The sequence below is a fragment of the Ictalurus punctatus genome, chromosome 3 (assembly GCF_001660625.3).
Source record: "Ictalurus punctatus breed USDA103 chromosome 3, Coco_2.0, whole genome shotgun sequence".
Classification (NCBI taxonomy): Eukaryota; Metazoa; Chordata; class Actinopteri; order Siluriformes; family Ictaluridae; genus Ictalurus; species Ictalurus punctatus.
Genome location: NC_030418.2, coordinates 32,472,922 through 32,489,093, shown reverse-complemented (window position 1 = coordinate 32,489,093; position 16,172 = coordinate 32,472,922). Strand labels below are relative to the sequence as shown.

General features: G+C 41.7%; 1 protein-coding gene across 4 annotated transcripts in view; it reads right to left on the bottom strand.

Annotated features, from left to right (window-relative positions):
- Positions 1-4,186: 4,186 nt before the first annotated feature.
- The window catches only part of arhgap10 (Rho GTPase activating protein 10), a 98,460-nt gene continuing 86,474 nt past the window's right edge, over positions 4,187-16,172 (bottom strand). For 2 of the 4 annotated variants that reach the window (XM_017463632.3, XM_017463633.3), the window contains 3 exons: positions 12,695-12,814; positions 9,070-9,161; positions 4,187-5,283 (listed from right to left, as the gene is read on the bottom strand). In XM_017463632.3, the coding sequence (XP_017319121.1) occupies positions 5,183-5,283; positions 9,070-9,161; positions 12,695-12,814 (313 nt within the window). In that variant the 3' untranslated portion in view covers positions 4,187-5,182. Of the gene's footprint in view, positions 5,284-9,069; positions 9,162-10,395; positions 10,475-12,694; positions 12,815-16,172 lie in introns of all 4 variants that reach the window. The other 2 variants (XR_006982009.2, XR_008396350.1) reach the window with 2 other exon arrangements.

The following is a 16,172-nucleotide window of genomic DNA, read 5'->3' as shown; positions in this document are numbered from 1 at the left end:
GAATAACCTCATAGGAAATATATTTACTGAAAAAAATGTTGACGCGTTCAATACTTACCCCCCCTACACAAAAACAGAAGAAATCAGAATAGGTGCAAATACTTTTTCACAGCACTGTGGCTTGGTTAGATTTTCAAATTTTAGACTATTTAAAATAATGTAATGAACAAAAATGCGTGTTGGAATCTTTTGACTGGCACTGTATACGCAATAAACTGACTAAAGTTATACTGAAACCTACAAACGACACACATTCATATACATATATTCATACAGATTCATATATGGTGGCTTTATGGCTAAGGTTTTTTTCCCTGTAGAATCTCCCATTTTGAACCAATTGAAGTGTGTTTCTCCCACTAGAGAAACAATCCTGGTTTAGATTACAGCCTGTGGTCCATCTGAAGTCTAGGGTGTGAAGTCCAGGCTTTTTCTTTCTTTCTACTGGGTTCCTGTGTAGTGTAGAACCCTTCCAGACTGGATTCTCAGCCCACCATTTACCCACATCAGGAGAAAAACGCAGTGAGGCAGCTGCAGTCCTGTGGGACACAACACTACAGCACTTGGACAAAAAATACTGAAGGAAGAAAAAAAAAAAAAAGTGCTACAGGGGCGGCTGTATGCATATATGTATGTATGTGTGTGTGTGTGTGTGTGTGTGGGAGTGAAGGAGAGTGGCTTGTATACTGTAGGGTGTAATGTAATAACATGACCTGCGCTTCTGTATGCATATGGAAGTCGAGAACTGCTGGAGGTGACACCGTCGAGCTATTTGCAGAATTACTCTGTAAAGAAAATAAAAACAATTCGACTTGGAATAACAATTTTTAATGGCTTGCGGGGGAAAAAAAAAAAAAACAGAGTTAGACAGTTCACCAGAGAGACAGTAAAACTATTAATACCAGCAACGAAACCAGGTGAAATTGTGTATTTGTTTGGTTTGTTGCACGAGCAAGTTACTTGAAAGAAAATCAAGCAGCACACGAGTAGCACGGTTCGTTCAGCTCATCCGAGACGGATCATTTAACCTCAACGCAGATCAAACGAAAGAAACTGAAGACTAGCGTTATGCTAGCTGTCCGTTTGTTTCACTGCCTCTGTTGGCACGTTGTCGAATCATTTCTAGCATAACATGCTTACGGAACGTGTGTCCGGAACCTCCCGACTACCGTACCGTCACGGCCTGTCGTTCTTCAGTTGAACTGATGCTAGCGAGCAGGTGTGTGTGTGTGAGGTTGGAATCTCAATTCTGATGGGTCAGATTTGTTTATTATAAAAGCAGATCAACGTGTTGTCGCTTCTATAGCAACGTATCATTCAGAGGTACATCGCTCTATTCACGTGTCCTTCGATGACGTGTAATGTCCCAGTAATGACCGTTTACCGAGAAGCAGCCCCATATCGTGATGCTGCCACCCCCGCGCTTCACTGCGGCTGCCGAGTTCTTCGCTCAAAACCTTCTTTCTCCAAACGCGACCGGCTGAATGATCGCCAGAGGGTTGTTGTTTTTTGGTTTTATTTCCGTTTCCTCCGATCAGAGGGTACCGCTTGAAAAGCGCGAGGTGTAGGAACGGAGATGATTGCAGTTCATTGCGAACTGTTCTCCGTGTAACTGCTGTTCCTGCTGCGTTCAGATCGTCCTGCGGTTCTTTTCGAGCTTCTCTCTTATCTTCCTTATCATTAGTCGTTCAAGTCTCCATCACCGAACAGTCGAAAACTCCAGAGTGAACGTAGGACGGACTGTAAGGTAAAACACTAACGATGCTCATACTCAGGTTCCTGGTAGGAGAATTAGCACTATTTGACGCTATAGTATAGAATGATGAAGGAGAAATGATTTACAGTTGTACTATACGGTCTCACCCAGATGAGGACGGATTCCCTTTCGAGTTCGGTTCTTCTTGGGGTTTCTTCCTCGGTGGCTCAGTGGTTAGGATGTTGGACTGCTGATCGGAAGGTCATGAGGTCAAATCCCAGCAAATCCAAAGCCAACAAGCTGCCACTGTTGGGCCATGGAGTAAGGCCCTAAACCCTCAACTGCTCAGCTGCCTAAAAAGGAAAAAAAAAACCCAGGGTTCGATTCCCACCGTGGCCCTGTGTGTGCGGAGTGTGCATGTTCTCCCCGTGCTGCGGGGGTTTCCTCCGGGTACTCCGGTTTCCTCCCCCAGTCCAAAGACATGCATGGTAGGCTGATTGGCATGTCTAAAGTGTCTGTAGTGTATGAACGGGTGTGTGAGTGTGTATGTGATTGTATCCTGCGATGGTCCAGGGTGTACCCCGCCTTGTACCCCATGCTCCCTGGGATTGGCTCCAGATTCCCCGTGACTCTGAAAAAGGATTAAGCGGTAGAAGATGGATGGATGGATGATTGTACGTTGCTCTGGATAAGGGTGTCTGCCAAATGGTACGAGTACATAAATCTTTGCTCATACTTTTAAATTAAAAAAAGTCCTAAGACCTTAAGCATGTATATTTTAAATGGACACACACTGGATGGTGTATTAAATAACCAAAAGTGTCTGAGAACGTATTTCTCCTCACTGTAGAATGGCTCAACATGACACTATACCTCGACCCCTTAGGAAGAAACTTTTCTTCCTTTTTTTTTTTTTTTTTTTTTTTTTGGCACATCGTGCTTGTTTACTTTGCAAATGATGCAGAAGGGATCATCAAAGTGTGCACAGCGAAGTAAAAATGACCTCAAAGTACCCACAATGCACACGTGTTAGAGCGTGGAAAATGGCAGGTACCTGTAATATCTGAAGAGGCAGGATTCTGCGAGGTGATAGTAACACCACTAATGTGACGAAGCAGCTGAAAAGAAAGAATTCACAGGAACACAGCAAATTCGCACGGGTCACGCACAGCCGCGTGCAAAGCAGCAAACGCTGAGCATGACTTTCAAACCATGGCAGGAGAAGTTCCTTAAGACAGGGGAAAAGGTAAGATCGTCAGACTTTGTAGCCGTGCTTGAAAGTTTCACCACCTCAAGAAGCTTCGCTACGAGAAGTTCGACTTGTTCGTTTGGTACGAGCACAAGGAATTCGGTTCATTCAAATTCATAATGATGGAAATTGTGCGGAATGAATCACATCCGGAAATAATGAAATATTTTATGGTACGTATAGAATTTACTTTAACGTGTAACGCACTGTAAATGCGAGAGGAACAATTTCATATTTGGTTAAAAGGTACAAGAAAGAAAACGGAAACCTTAATTAATAATTTACAATCCGCTCCGAAACTATTGGAACAGCAAAGGCGATTTTATCTCATTCATGTACTTTTCGCTCTGGACATTTAGGGGTTGAGATCAAAAGAGGAATATGAGAAGAGAGTTTAGCATTTCAGCTCTTACTCCCTAGAATTTACATCTAGACGTGTTGAACAACATAAAACAACATAGAACCTCTTTACATCAGACCACCCAATGTTCAAGCGAGCGAAAATACTGGAACATACAGTGACTGGTGTTTCTTGTTAAGTTGATTGTTTAAAACATAAATAGCTCTGGACATCTAGTCTCAGATTTAGTCGTCAGTTTCACCTGTGCATTTGTTTTTAAAAAAGATAAACCGACATGAAGACCAGAGAGCTGTCTATGGGAGAAAGGCACAAGCTCGGATAGTTTCAGAGGGGATTGTATGTATTTATTTATTTTAATAATGTGTTTGTTTTTCCCCCCCAAGACTATTTTAAGGAACACAAGGGGTTAAATGTGGGGTTGTGTTCTTTGCAAATTAGGTTTATTCACCATTTATCAGCCTTTATTCATGTCGACTTGCATAAAAAACACGACCGCTAGGTGAAAATGCCTTTACTGCTTCATAAGTTGTCCTAACATGCAATAAACACTTGTTATATAAACTTTTGAGTAGAAATTAATGACCAATCTGCCCAGGTTAGACCTTCAGGTTCTAGGTAGCATCAAGTGACTTCAGTGTACTGCTTTTCAGAGCTAGAAACGCTGAATACGTCACTTATAACCTATAAAATACTGACGACGTAACCTTCCTGGTATTTTATTTCTCTGCGTTTCCAATCAATAACCATATATAAAAAAAACAATTTTTTTTTCCCTTCAAAATATTCCATAAACATCTTCGACTCGGGCCTAATTTGTCTGTGGTTAGTGCGAAATACTTCACTACAGCATACTAACAAAAATGAAATAAAATACACGCCAGAGGAATAAAAAGCTTTTATTTGTTTAACATTGATCGACAGGTTTTTCCAACAAGACAAAAATCAGAGCCGTGCCAAGCCATAAATCACTGTCTTAAATTACTGTCATGGTGCTCGGTCACAAATATAAACCGTAGGAAGAAAACATTGTTAGATAGATATGACATTTCAAATTAATCAAATTAAACGGCGGAGACCGAGGGACTGAGAAGGTCCTATCCACCTCTGGATGCACTTGAGCTTTAACGTCCTTTAGAGAATAATGATTCTAAAGACGCATATAAAATGTGCGCGTGAGGCTTAGCGATGCTGCATTTACGGTCGTCGTGAAATGGTTCGGCCGGTTTCATGTTCAATTCGGAAGATATACGAGAAATTTCTTAGCACAGAAAACGCTTCCGCGCTACGTATCACGCGGTTAAAATAAGATTCCATCCAGATTTCTTGGACAACGTCAAGCCCGCAAGAAGCGTCGTGAGATTAAGGCACAGTGAAAACCTCACAAACAAAAACAAACAGACAAACAAACAAACAAAACCAAATCATCAGAACAAACAGGTGAACTCGACGGCAACGTGTGGGAGTGCTTTAAACTTGAAGCTTGACATAGCTACGTCATACACAGCTACGTCTTCGCAAACATCTATACTCGTATTCGGTTTGAATGCACGCTTTAATTAAATAATATAAAATATTATACACCCATGCATTAGATCCAAGCTACTTAAAAACCACAAAATCATGCACAAAAAAAAAAAAAAAGAACAGAAATGAAACAAGACTTGAAACACGTAATATGTACAGGTTTGAACTCGTCGACCTTTTAAGACGACGTACGGGTCGGAGGAAGGTTAAATCTGCCACGTCTACCCTCGACGGGTCACTCGTGGTGCAGACGGAGAAACTAAACGTGGAAGTGAGCCGGGGAGGAGGTCACGGCCACACCATGGATACCATGTATATTAAACTCCTCTTTTTTTTTTTTTTCTTTTTTAGCTTAGTCCATTTGTTGCAGGATTTCCACGTAATTCTGAGGGATGAGGCCTCGTTTGCCCTCCAGTTCTCCTTCCAACCAGCCGGGCTCTCGGGACGGAGTCACTGCGGGAAGCACAGAGCAGATCTCACACACTGAACATGTTCGAAGATGAATGAAGTGCATGATCACTGTGTTATGGATGGGTATTAGTTTAAAGCAATGGTCCAGGTCCAAATAAATAAATAGATAGATAGATAGATAGATAGATAGATAGATAGATAGATAAATGAACACCATTTTCCTCATTAAAGAAGAGACGGAACATGTCTTGGCTGACTGACTGCATTAGCTTGACGGACCATATGTGTCCATGTGTTGTTTTTTATACTCATTAGAGGGGCGACAGACTCTGCATGGAATCTTAGCCTCAGCCGTAAGAGCAGAGAAAGGAGTGAGAAAGGAGTGGGGCATGATGCAGTCAAGCATGCGCTGAAGACAGAGAAGCCCTATTCGGACGGGACATGGGGAGGTGGAGCGATGTAACTTTTATCAGAGCAGTTATACGATTTTAGGCCCTGTGCATATGTATACGAAAGGTTAGGTTAAGTCAAACACCTCAACAATAACATTAAGAGCATGGTTATTGAGCGATAGAGAAATAAACAACAAGGCCAAAATCTTGAAGAAGAAGAAGGAGAAGAAGAAGAAGAAGGAGAAGAAGAAGAAGGAGAAGTAGGAGAAGAGGGAGAAGGAGAAGAAGAAAGAAGAAGAAGAGGAGAAGGAGAAGAAGGAGGAGAAGGAGGAGGGGGAGAAGGAGGAGAAGGAGGAGGAGAAGGAAGAGAAGGAGGAGGAGAAGGAGGAGGAGAAGGAGGAGGAGGAGAAGGAGGAGGAGGAGGAGGAGGAGAAGGAGAAGGAGGAGGAGAAGGAGGGGGAGAAGGAGAAGGAGGAGGAGGAGAAGGAGGAGGAGAAGGAAGAGAAGGAGGAGGAGAAGGAGGAGGAGGAGGAGGAGAAGGAGGAGGAGAAGGAGGAGGAGAAGGAGGAGGGGGAGAAGGAGAAGGAGGAGAAGGAGGAGGAGAAGGAGGAGAAGGAGGAGGAGAAGGAGGAGAAGGAGAAGGAGGAGGGGGAGAAGGAGGAGGAGAAGGAGGAGGAGGAGGAGAAGGAGGAGGAGGAGAAGGAGGAGGAGAAGGAGAAGGAGGAGGGGGAGAAGGAGAAGGAGGAGAAGGAGAAGGAGGAGAAGGAGGAGGAGGAGGAGGAGGAGGAGAAGGAGGAGGAGAAGGAGAAGAAGAAGGAGGAGAAGGAGGAGAAGGAGAAGGAGGAGGGGGAGAAGGAGAAGGAGGAGGGGGAGAAGGAGAAGGAGGAGAAGGAGGAGGAGGAGGAGGAGGAGGAGGAGGAGAAGGAGGAGAAGGAGGAGGAGGAGGAGGAGGAGGAGGAGGAGAAGGAGGAGGAGAAGGAGAAGAAGAAGGAGGAGAAGGAGAAGAGCATCCCTATGTGTGGACTGACAGCGAGGTGAAACTTCTCCTAAACTAACGTTACGCTTTACAACAAGGTCTATATGAGCCACGCACTGGATTCAGGGAGCATCCGTCAGAATAAAATTCTTCCCCACTGCCATTTTCTTCTAATTTTCTAACTTAAGAATAAAAGTTAAGATGATTTTGTAGTCCCAAAAATTCTTCTTAAGAAGGTTAATTTTTTTTTGTTCCTAAGACAAATTCAAATTCTTGAAAAGAATGTCCTTTAAAAATCATCGGAAATAACTTCCTAAAGTCAGGATAACTGCCAACTTACCGCAGATCCCCGAAGGGTGCGACCTTTAATGACTTTACTGTGCTGTTTCAAATAATAAACATTACAAAATTATACAACTTGTAAGATACAATAAATAATGTATAACTACTACGGTATTTTAGCTCATGCCTACTGAAGTCTTTCTTTCTTTTAAAATATAAAAATTTAAAATTAAAAAAATAAAAAAATAAATAAATAAATAAATAAATAAAAAACCAGGATAAGAAATTGATACATTTAAAAGTGGGCAGTACTGAATTTGTTCTATCTAAAATAAAATGTTCTTAAGAAAACATCTGGGAACGTCTTCAGAATGTTTCCAGAACTGCACTTGGGAACCTTCTTAAGAACTTCTCAACTTCCTTCTGAAGATTTTTCATGAATCCGTCCCCCAGGTTTTATTCAAAATCTTCTTTCACGTTTTTGAGTGCATGTCTGTGTGGGCGGGACTTCAGTTTGATTGGCGTGTGCGCAGTGGGCGCTACAAAAAGCCTGCGGTCGACCGTGTAAAACCATTCGCTTCCGACGCCATTCGAGGGGACGGATAAAATCCCGCTAATGCGGGAGGCAGGAACGGAAGAACGGAAGGCGAACGTTTGCGCTCATCCCTACGACGTCGGTCTCAAGCGACTCAGTGGGGGAGGGGAACCGAAACGTGCGACGGACGATGTATATGTTTCGTCCCGCCCACAACTGTACAATGACGTAATAACAACAGTGCGATTCGGTGTCATTTAAAGCGTGCGTATGAATCGAGCACAATCTGACCAAGGACCCGAGTTAAAAATAAATAAATAAAGTCAGATCTGATTTTCTTTCACACTGAGGTGCTCCAGATTGCCAGCCTCATATCGATGTGGTTCATCGAAGACATTTAATTTTTCATGTCGTAATGGTCGGTCTACAAAATCCTCGCTACACAAGATCAGGCGGACCTAAATCCTAACTTCTACACTATACCGATTTATCGAGTGCACTGACGGATATGTAGATCAGCGTATCTCGGCATCGGACCTCCACTCACGTATCGGTGCGCCGCTGTTGCTGTTACGATAGCCCGGTTTGATATTACGCCAACTCCGAGAGAGAAAGAAAAAAAAGAAAAGAAAGAAAGAAAGAAAGAAAGAAAAAAAAGTTGATTGGATAGTGGAGGGAAAAAAAACAAGAACGGATTCGATCCTGTAACAAAAGATTTGGAATTGAATTTGGGTATTCAACGATATAATAGACTTGATTTGATTTTTCTAAGGATTCGTTTTCACTATAGTTATACTTACTATATATGTTTTTTTTATTTTTTTTTTAAAAAATCCACTTCATTTTTAAGCACTTCACTTAGACATTAGAGGGGGACAAAATCATGATTACAAACATGATTACACAAAATCAAAGACTTTTCCAGATCGACAGGTCGATAGATATAGGCTGACGCTCAAGGTTTCGGAAAAGACGTGGTATCATGCCATCTCTATTTAAATGCAGCTCAAAATCAAATCTGCACTGCGTAGAAGGAAGGTGTGAGTGTTGTTAGAAAGGAAAAGCTTTATACTCTTTATAAAGAGGAGATGAGATCGCCAAATTTAAAACCAACATGTCTATTCGGATGAAATGTCTGACCAGCACTAAGCGCAGGAGCCTTTAGTCTTGTGAAAATTGTTGTATTTAAATGGTGGGCATCTGGGACAGTTCCACAGCCTCTTAAACTACGGCTAAGGACTAATCGGCTATCAGCTCAGTAATGGAATATTAACGTCGGGAATTAAAAATGTCCGAAGCTACGCTCGGGCTGTGCGGTAGCGGTGCGTTTTTGCGAGCTCAGAAAGTTGAGGGAAGATTGAGCTGCTGTGATAAAGCCTGTAAAAACAATAGCACTGCTAGTCCGAGCCAGAGACCTCATTTCCTCTCTGCATGATTATAACTTTGCCTTGTCCTCTGTGGACTGATTCAGCAGGACGGTCTCTTTCTCTCTCTCTCGCTCTATCTCTCTCGGTCTCTGTCTCTCTTCATCCCCTCCCCCATGTTTCCGTGGTGATATGAGATCAGATTTTGGGTCCTGCCGAATCCAATATCCCGGTGTTTTCGGGTGAATGACCGGGATGGCTGATAACACTCCCACTTACCAGCATGGAAGATTGCTCCGACCTGGAAGGAGAGTTCGGAATCGTGCTCGGCTTCACAGGGGTACACAGCCTTGGCTTTCATGAGAGTGACACTGAAAAATGGAGGCAATCAGTTAGCACCCTGCTCTACTCGTCAGAAGGAAAAAAAGAAAAGAAAAAAAGAAAAAAGAAAAAAAAAAAAAAAAGGGGTGGGGATTAGGACATGGCTTTTCAATCTGGCAACCGCTCAGACAGAGTTCAGACAGAAAAGAGGGCGTGGCCATATTTGTACAAAGTGGAACAAGTCAACTGAAGTCCAAGTGCAGTTTGTTTAAGGACAGGTTGTCCTTTTGGTGGAATGAAATCTTTAAAATGCAAAACTCTAACCAGATTTAAAGTGACAGAATATTTGACATATGGGTAAATATTTATAAAAAAAAAAAAAAATTAAAAAATTAAAAAATTTGCACTCGATGTACACACTAGTAACACGAACATCCCTGACCGTGGTGAAGATGAAAATGGTGATGATGATGGTCATGAGCGATGATGGTCCAATACAGCACCACACCGCTTTACGGTCAAATGCGTTCATTAAAAACGTGTAAAAATGTGTATATGGTGTGCACGCGCTGGGGCACCTGTAAGGACTCGCTACACATTGGGACACCGATGACTCAGTTTCCAGGGACACGACCACATACTTCCACATACACATACGTTACACATACTACACATATGTTGTAAAACGTCACTACTGACATTTATTGACGACAGTCAGGACCGAGATCTTCTGACCGTATACGTCGTATAAATTTGTTAGACAAACTCCAGTTAGTCCAGAACGCAGCTGCTAGAGTCCTAATAGAACCAGAAGATACGACCCCATCACCCCGGTCTTCTCCACACTGCATTGGCTCCCAGTGCAATCTCGCATTGATTATAAAATACTATTATTAACCTATAAAGCACTAAACGGTCTCGCGCCACAGTATCGAAGTGACCTTTTGGTTTTCTATGATCCGCCACGCCTACTTCGATCAGAAGATGCGGGCTATCTGACGGTACCTCGAATAGCGAAGGCTACAGCAGGGGGAAGAGCTTTCTCTTATAGAGCCCCACAGTTATGGAACAGTCTTCCAGTTAGTGTTCGGGACTCAGACACAGTCCCGGTGTTTACGTCTAGGCTTAAAACGTATTTGTTTACTCACGCCTACCCTGATTAGACTTTCTATTATGCTAAGCACAGTCCTAACAGTCTCTTCTCTCCCTCTCTCCTTCTGTCGAGTCACACACGATTTTATGGAGATACTAGAGATCCTGATCCTCTCTGCTCTCCGGACCTACCTGATCCGTTTCGGATGTCCTGCCTCTGGATGGAGCTCTCATCTCCTCCAATTCCAGATTGCTGGGACTACGGCTGCTTCTAAGGAAAATCAGACTTCATATAAATCCATAATGAACTTTCTCACACTATCCGTTGTTACCCAGGTGAGGACGGGTTCCCTTCTGAGTCGGGTTCCTCTCAAGGTTTCTTCCTCTTAACATCTTAAGGAGTTTTTCCTCGCCACCGGCTCGCTCAATTGGGATAAATTCGCACTTTTAATATCTGTATACCGTGTTTTTTAAATATCTGCTCCCTGGTTTTTGCCGTGCATTGTGGGATTTTTTTATTTTTTTTTTTATGGAGCAGACGTCGGCGCTTAAAATGGCCGACTCCACGATCAAGTTGAGACGCACTCTCTCACATCCACTGTACATTTGTTCCAGACTCCACGAGATGCACTGTGTTTTGCTTTTTTTTTTTTACTAAAGATATATTTTTACGTCTGAATTCACCGGCATCACGCGCCATTTTTAAACCGTGCAAATTGGAGGATATTAAATATCGCTCCTTTAAAATAAATAAATAAATAAAAAAGAATATAACGCTTTACCCTTGTTTTATTTTTAACTCATGGTATTCCGACACTCCTTAATATAATTGCATGAAGTCAAAATTGATGACGTTCAATTTTAAATCACGAAAACACCTAAAAAAATAAATAAATAAAAATTTAAAAAAAAAAACTGGATTAAAAAAAATTGATTCAATTGCATGTACAAAGGGTTCATATCGAGGTTAATGGATCCTCTTGTAACTGTGATCCTGTCAGATAAAGTGCATTGTTAAATCCTTTTTCTTTCTTTCTTATCAATAATCGCTCGTCACTACTCTCACGTCATTAAGGAGGAATTCTGCTTCACTTTGCTGAAGTTTGCTCAGAGAAGAGCAGAGCGCGGCGCCGAGAGCAACGCACCTGGCAACCGGATAAATATTTCACACATGGCCTCGGAGCAACAGCGGTGTGTTTTAGACAGGGCTGCAGTCAAAACACAGCAAGCAGACAGATACACACACACACACGTTTTCCACGGACCTGAAGGAAATTTCTCCGGCTCTAAAAACAAGACAGCTCTATTTTTTTTATTTTAATGTGATGCCTCTTTTTTTTTTTTTTTTTTGGGGGGGGGGGGGGGGGGGGGGGTATTCGCGTGCAGGATCGCATTAAAGGGATTATGAACCGAATGAAATTTGTCCAGCTGCTGGTCAGCATCGGTCAGTCGAGGTGGAAAGTGAATGCAGCTTCACTCCTGGAGGATCACCGTAATAACTTTACCGTGTGTGTGTGTTTTTCATTAGGTGAGGGAGCGCATACATATGTGCGTCCAGGATGGAAAAGGAGCAGAAGTGAGTATGAAGAGAGGCAGGCCAGAGAGAGTTGAATGCGTGAGTGTGTGCGTGTGTGAGAGAGAGTGTGTGTGTGTGTGTGTAAGGAAGTGGATTAAACGAGTGTGAGAGATAGCACAGGAAAAACGTGAATACGAATCCGAGCTCTAGTGCAAACTCGAGGTCAGAACCGGTTTTACTGTTTAAATATTATCTTAATTGATTATTTTTGCTATTATATTGATTAAAAAAAAAAAAACAAAACCTGATGGCTGAATTGATGGTTGATATAAAAATTACAAAAAAAAAAAAAAGTGATATGTTCTGGAGGTATTAATGGAAAATGAAATAAAAATACAACAAATGTAAAAAAAAGAAAAGGAAAAAGAAAAGTGGAACGAAATCTAAAATAGAAATACGTAAAAAACGTGAAAAGTGGAACGCTGTGGGTGCACGAGCGAATGAAATTTCAAATAAAACATACAACACAAAACAATTCTCAAAAGTAGAACGTTCTAGGCGAGGATGCGAAAGTAAAAAATACAACGGACCTGCGAGAACGAGTGAATGAACGTATGATGAAATAAATAAATGAGTAAACAAAAAAGCGGAAAGTTCTGGGGAACGAGCGAGTGCACGTTAAAATAAAAATACAGCAGATGAGATATGTTCAAAACGTTTCGAGGGAATGAGAGATGAATACAATAAATGCAAAAAGTAGAATGTTCTGGGGAAGTGAAAGAAAGAAAATAAAAAAAAAATGAAAGTACAATAAATAAGAAGAAAAGTGGGAAGATGGGGGAACGAGTGAATGAGAAATAAAATAAAACCAGGTTTTCTATAAAGATTTTAATGTTTAACTCCTAATAAATTCCTTTTTAAACATTATTATTATTATTATTATTATTATTATTATTATTATTATTTTGAGTGTACCTTTCTGCAGATTTGTCCGTCTGTCCTCCGGTTGCTGCTGCGTGTGTGTCTGCAGCTTTAGTCTGAGGTGTTAAACAAGTAGGAGTGGAGTTCATCCATGATGCCATGCCTGCTCCCCCTCTGTGGAAAAAGAGAAAGACTTACAAACTTTTTTTTGTTTTTTTTTTTAGAGAGAGAGAGAGAGAGAGAGAGAGAGAGAGAGAGAGAGAGAGAGAGAGAGAGAGGGAGGGAGGGGGGGGGGGGTAAACAGTGACAGCAAGACAACACTGAGAGAGCAGTGCAGTGCAGGTCAGCTACACACACCGCATGGTCTGGTTTTATAACTGACCCGGAGTATTCACACTCTGTTCAGTGAGCTCCAGTAATATTGGCACCCTTGGTAAATATGAGCAAAGAAGGCTGTGGAAAAATCGTCTTTATTGTTTAACCTTTTGATCTTTTGTTCAAAAAATTCACAAAAATACTCTGCGCTCATGGATATCAATCGCAAACACAACACAGGTTTATAAAAAAACAAACAAACAAACATACCTTTGTTAAATATAGGTGTGCAACAATTATTGGCACCCCTATGATTTTATATGAAAAAAATATATTTGAAGTATATTCCCATTTTACAATTTTACATTTTGTTTAGTACAGCTGGGTGACTAGGAACAGGAAATTGATCAACTACGCCTTCTTGTTTCACAGGGGTATAAATATGAGGTAACACACAGGCCGAAATCCCTCAGTCGTTCATAATGGGTAAGAGCGAGGAATATAGCTGTGACGTGCGGGAAAAGGTTGTTGATCTTCACACAATGGGGCGTGGCTATAAGAAAACAGCACAAGCATTGAAAACGCCCATTTCCACCATCAGGGCAATAATGAAGAAGTTCCAGTCGACTGGAAATGTTATGAATCGACCTGGAATTGGACGTGTGTCTGTATCGTCTCAGCTCACTGTGAAGAGGACGGTTCGAGTGGACAAAAAATGTCCAAGGATCACAGCTGGAGAACTGCAGAAGTTAGTTGTGTCTTGGGGTCAGAAAGTCTCCAAAACTACAATCTGAAGTCACCTGCATCAGCACGAGCTGTTTGGAAGAGTTTCAAGAAAAAAAGCCTCTACTCCCATCTGAAAACAAACTCGAGCGTCTTCAGTGTGCAGACACTACTGGAACTTCAAATGGGATCGGGTTCTACGGTCAGATGAAACCAGAATAGAGCTTTTTGGTAATAAACACAGAGGTGGTTTTGGAGCACACAGAGAGGTAGACATATGGAAAAGTCCCTCATGTCCACGGTTAAATATGGAGGAGGATCTTTAATGTTTTGGGATGTTTTTCTGCCAGAGGACCTGGACATTTTGTTAGGATACATGGCATCATGGACTCTATCAAATATCAACAGATATTAAATGAAAACCTGACTGCCTCTGCCAGAAAGATTAAAACAGGTCGTGGTTGGATCTTCCAGCAGGACAGTGATCCAAAACATCATCAAAATCAACACAAAAACGGTTTACTGACCACAAAATCAAGGTCCTGCCATGACCACCCCAGTCCCCTGACCTGTACCCCATAGAAACCCTGTGGGGTGAACTGAAGAGGAGACTCCACCAGCATGGACCTCGAAATGTGAAGGATCTGGAGAGATTCAGTATGGAGGAACGCTCTCAGATCCCTCGCCATGTATTCTCCAACCTCATCAGGCGTTATAGGAGAAGAATCAGAGCTGTTATCTTGGCAAAGGGAGCTAGCACAAAGTACTGACTAAAAGCGTGCCAATAATTGTTGCGCACCTATATTTAACCAAGATTTTCTTATGAACCTGTCTTGTCTTTACAGTTGATTGATATCCATGACAGCAGAGAATTTTTGTGATTTTTTTTTTTTAAACAAAAGAACAAAAGTTTAAACAATAAAGACAATTTTTCACAGCCTTCTTTGCTCATATTTACCAAGGGTGCCAATATTACTGGAGGGCACTGTATTTCTAAACTCCCACTTCAGCAGGACAATAACTAACACACACACAAACATCCTGCAAGCCGCAGTTTATAAATGAGGCATCGTTGCGCTCTCACTCCGACAAAACTGATCAATCAGTTACCTTATAAATAAACAAACAAACCGACCAGACACACATGTGACTTCTTCATTCAGATTTACTGCATTTCACACACACACACACACACACACACACACACACACACACACACACACACACACACACACAGGTCTACATACTCTTATAGAGAGAATACAAATAGAAAAAATACAAAAGACAAAAACACACATACATATAAAGTACTGTGCAAGTTTTAGGCACCCTGTTGTTGTTGTTTTTTTTGCTATACTTTACTTTGTTATAGACTTTTATTTTATGATTTATGATTATCGAGTCAGTACAAAAAAAACAAACAAAAAAAAAAAACATTTCCCATTTCCAAACATTAGTTTTCCAGCACAGAATGAAATGCTACAGTCAGTACAGAAAGCAGCACATTTTGTAAGACCACTTTTCAGACAAAAACAAAACAATCAGAAACAAGAGCGACGGTCAAAGTCTCCAGAATGCAAGATGGTCTGCACTTAAAGAGCGCATTTACAAAGGGCTTTACACTGATTCTCATTCACACACACACACACACACACCAATGGTAGCAGAGCTGCCACGCAAGGTGTTAACTTGCCATCGTGAGCAACTTGAGGTTCGGTGTCTCGCCCAAGGACACTTCGGCACGTGGAGTCACGTGGGCCGGGACTCGAACCGCCGACCCTACGATTAGCGGACAACCCGCTCTACCACCCCATCCACAGCCGCCTCTCAGCTCCAGAAGCAACGTGACCGGTTCTCCAAGATGCTCAATAAAACTTACTTATAAAACTGCACTAATTCTACCTGAGACTACAAATTATTTTATTTTTTTTTAAAGCAAAAGGACGTCACACCAAATATTGACTTTGCTTCATTGATTACTGTTTACTGCTCTTTATAGTATTCTATTAACGTGGAAACATCTTAAGTTTACAGCATAAAGACTTTCGCGCAGTACCGTATACAGGTTGTGTTTTGGCTTGAGCCTTAATGCCCCTTGTTATATTTCGTTATAGGATTCCCACTCGTTCCCAGTTTCCTGTTACACTATGATTCCCCCCCCCCCCCCCCCCCCGCTATTTTCCTGTTATATGTTTAATCACAAGATGACTATTCCCCCCCCCTTTTGGCTGTTAAACCTACCTGAACCAGAATCAGGCAACTCTGGGAAAAACAAACAAACAAACAAACAAACAAACAAAAAAGAAAAAAGAAAAAAAAAAAAACCCTAATAGCTTTGATGCAAAGTCTGCTCGTCCCAGCAACTGATGTACAGTATAATATTCATTTTTGTCAGTTAAACAATACTGTAGAAAAGAAACATAATGATCGTGAATAATTTGCCAGCTTCATGCTGCGTCTGCTTCGCGGCAGGCTGCATCACACCACACAGCTG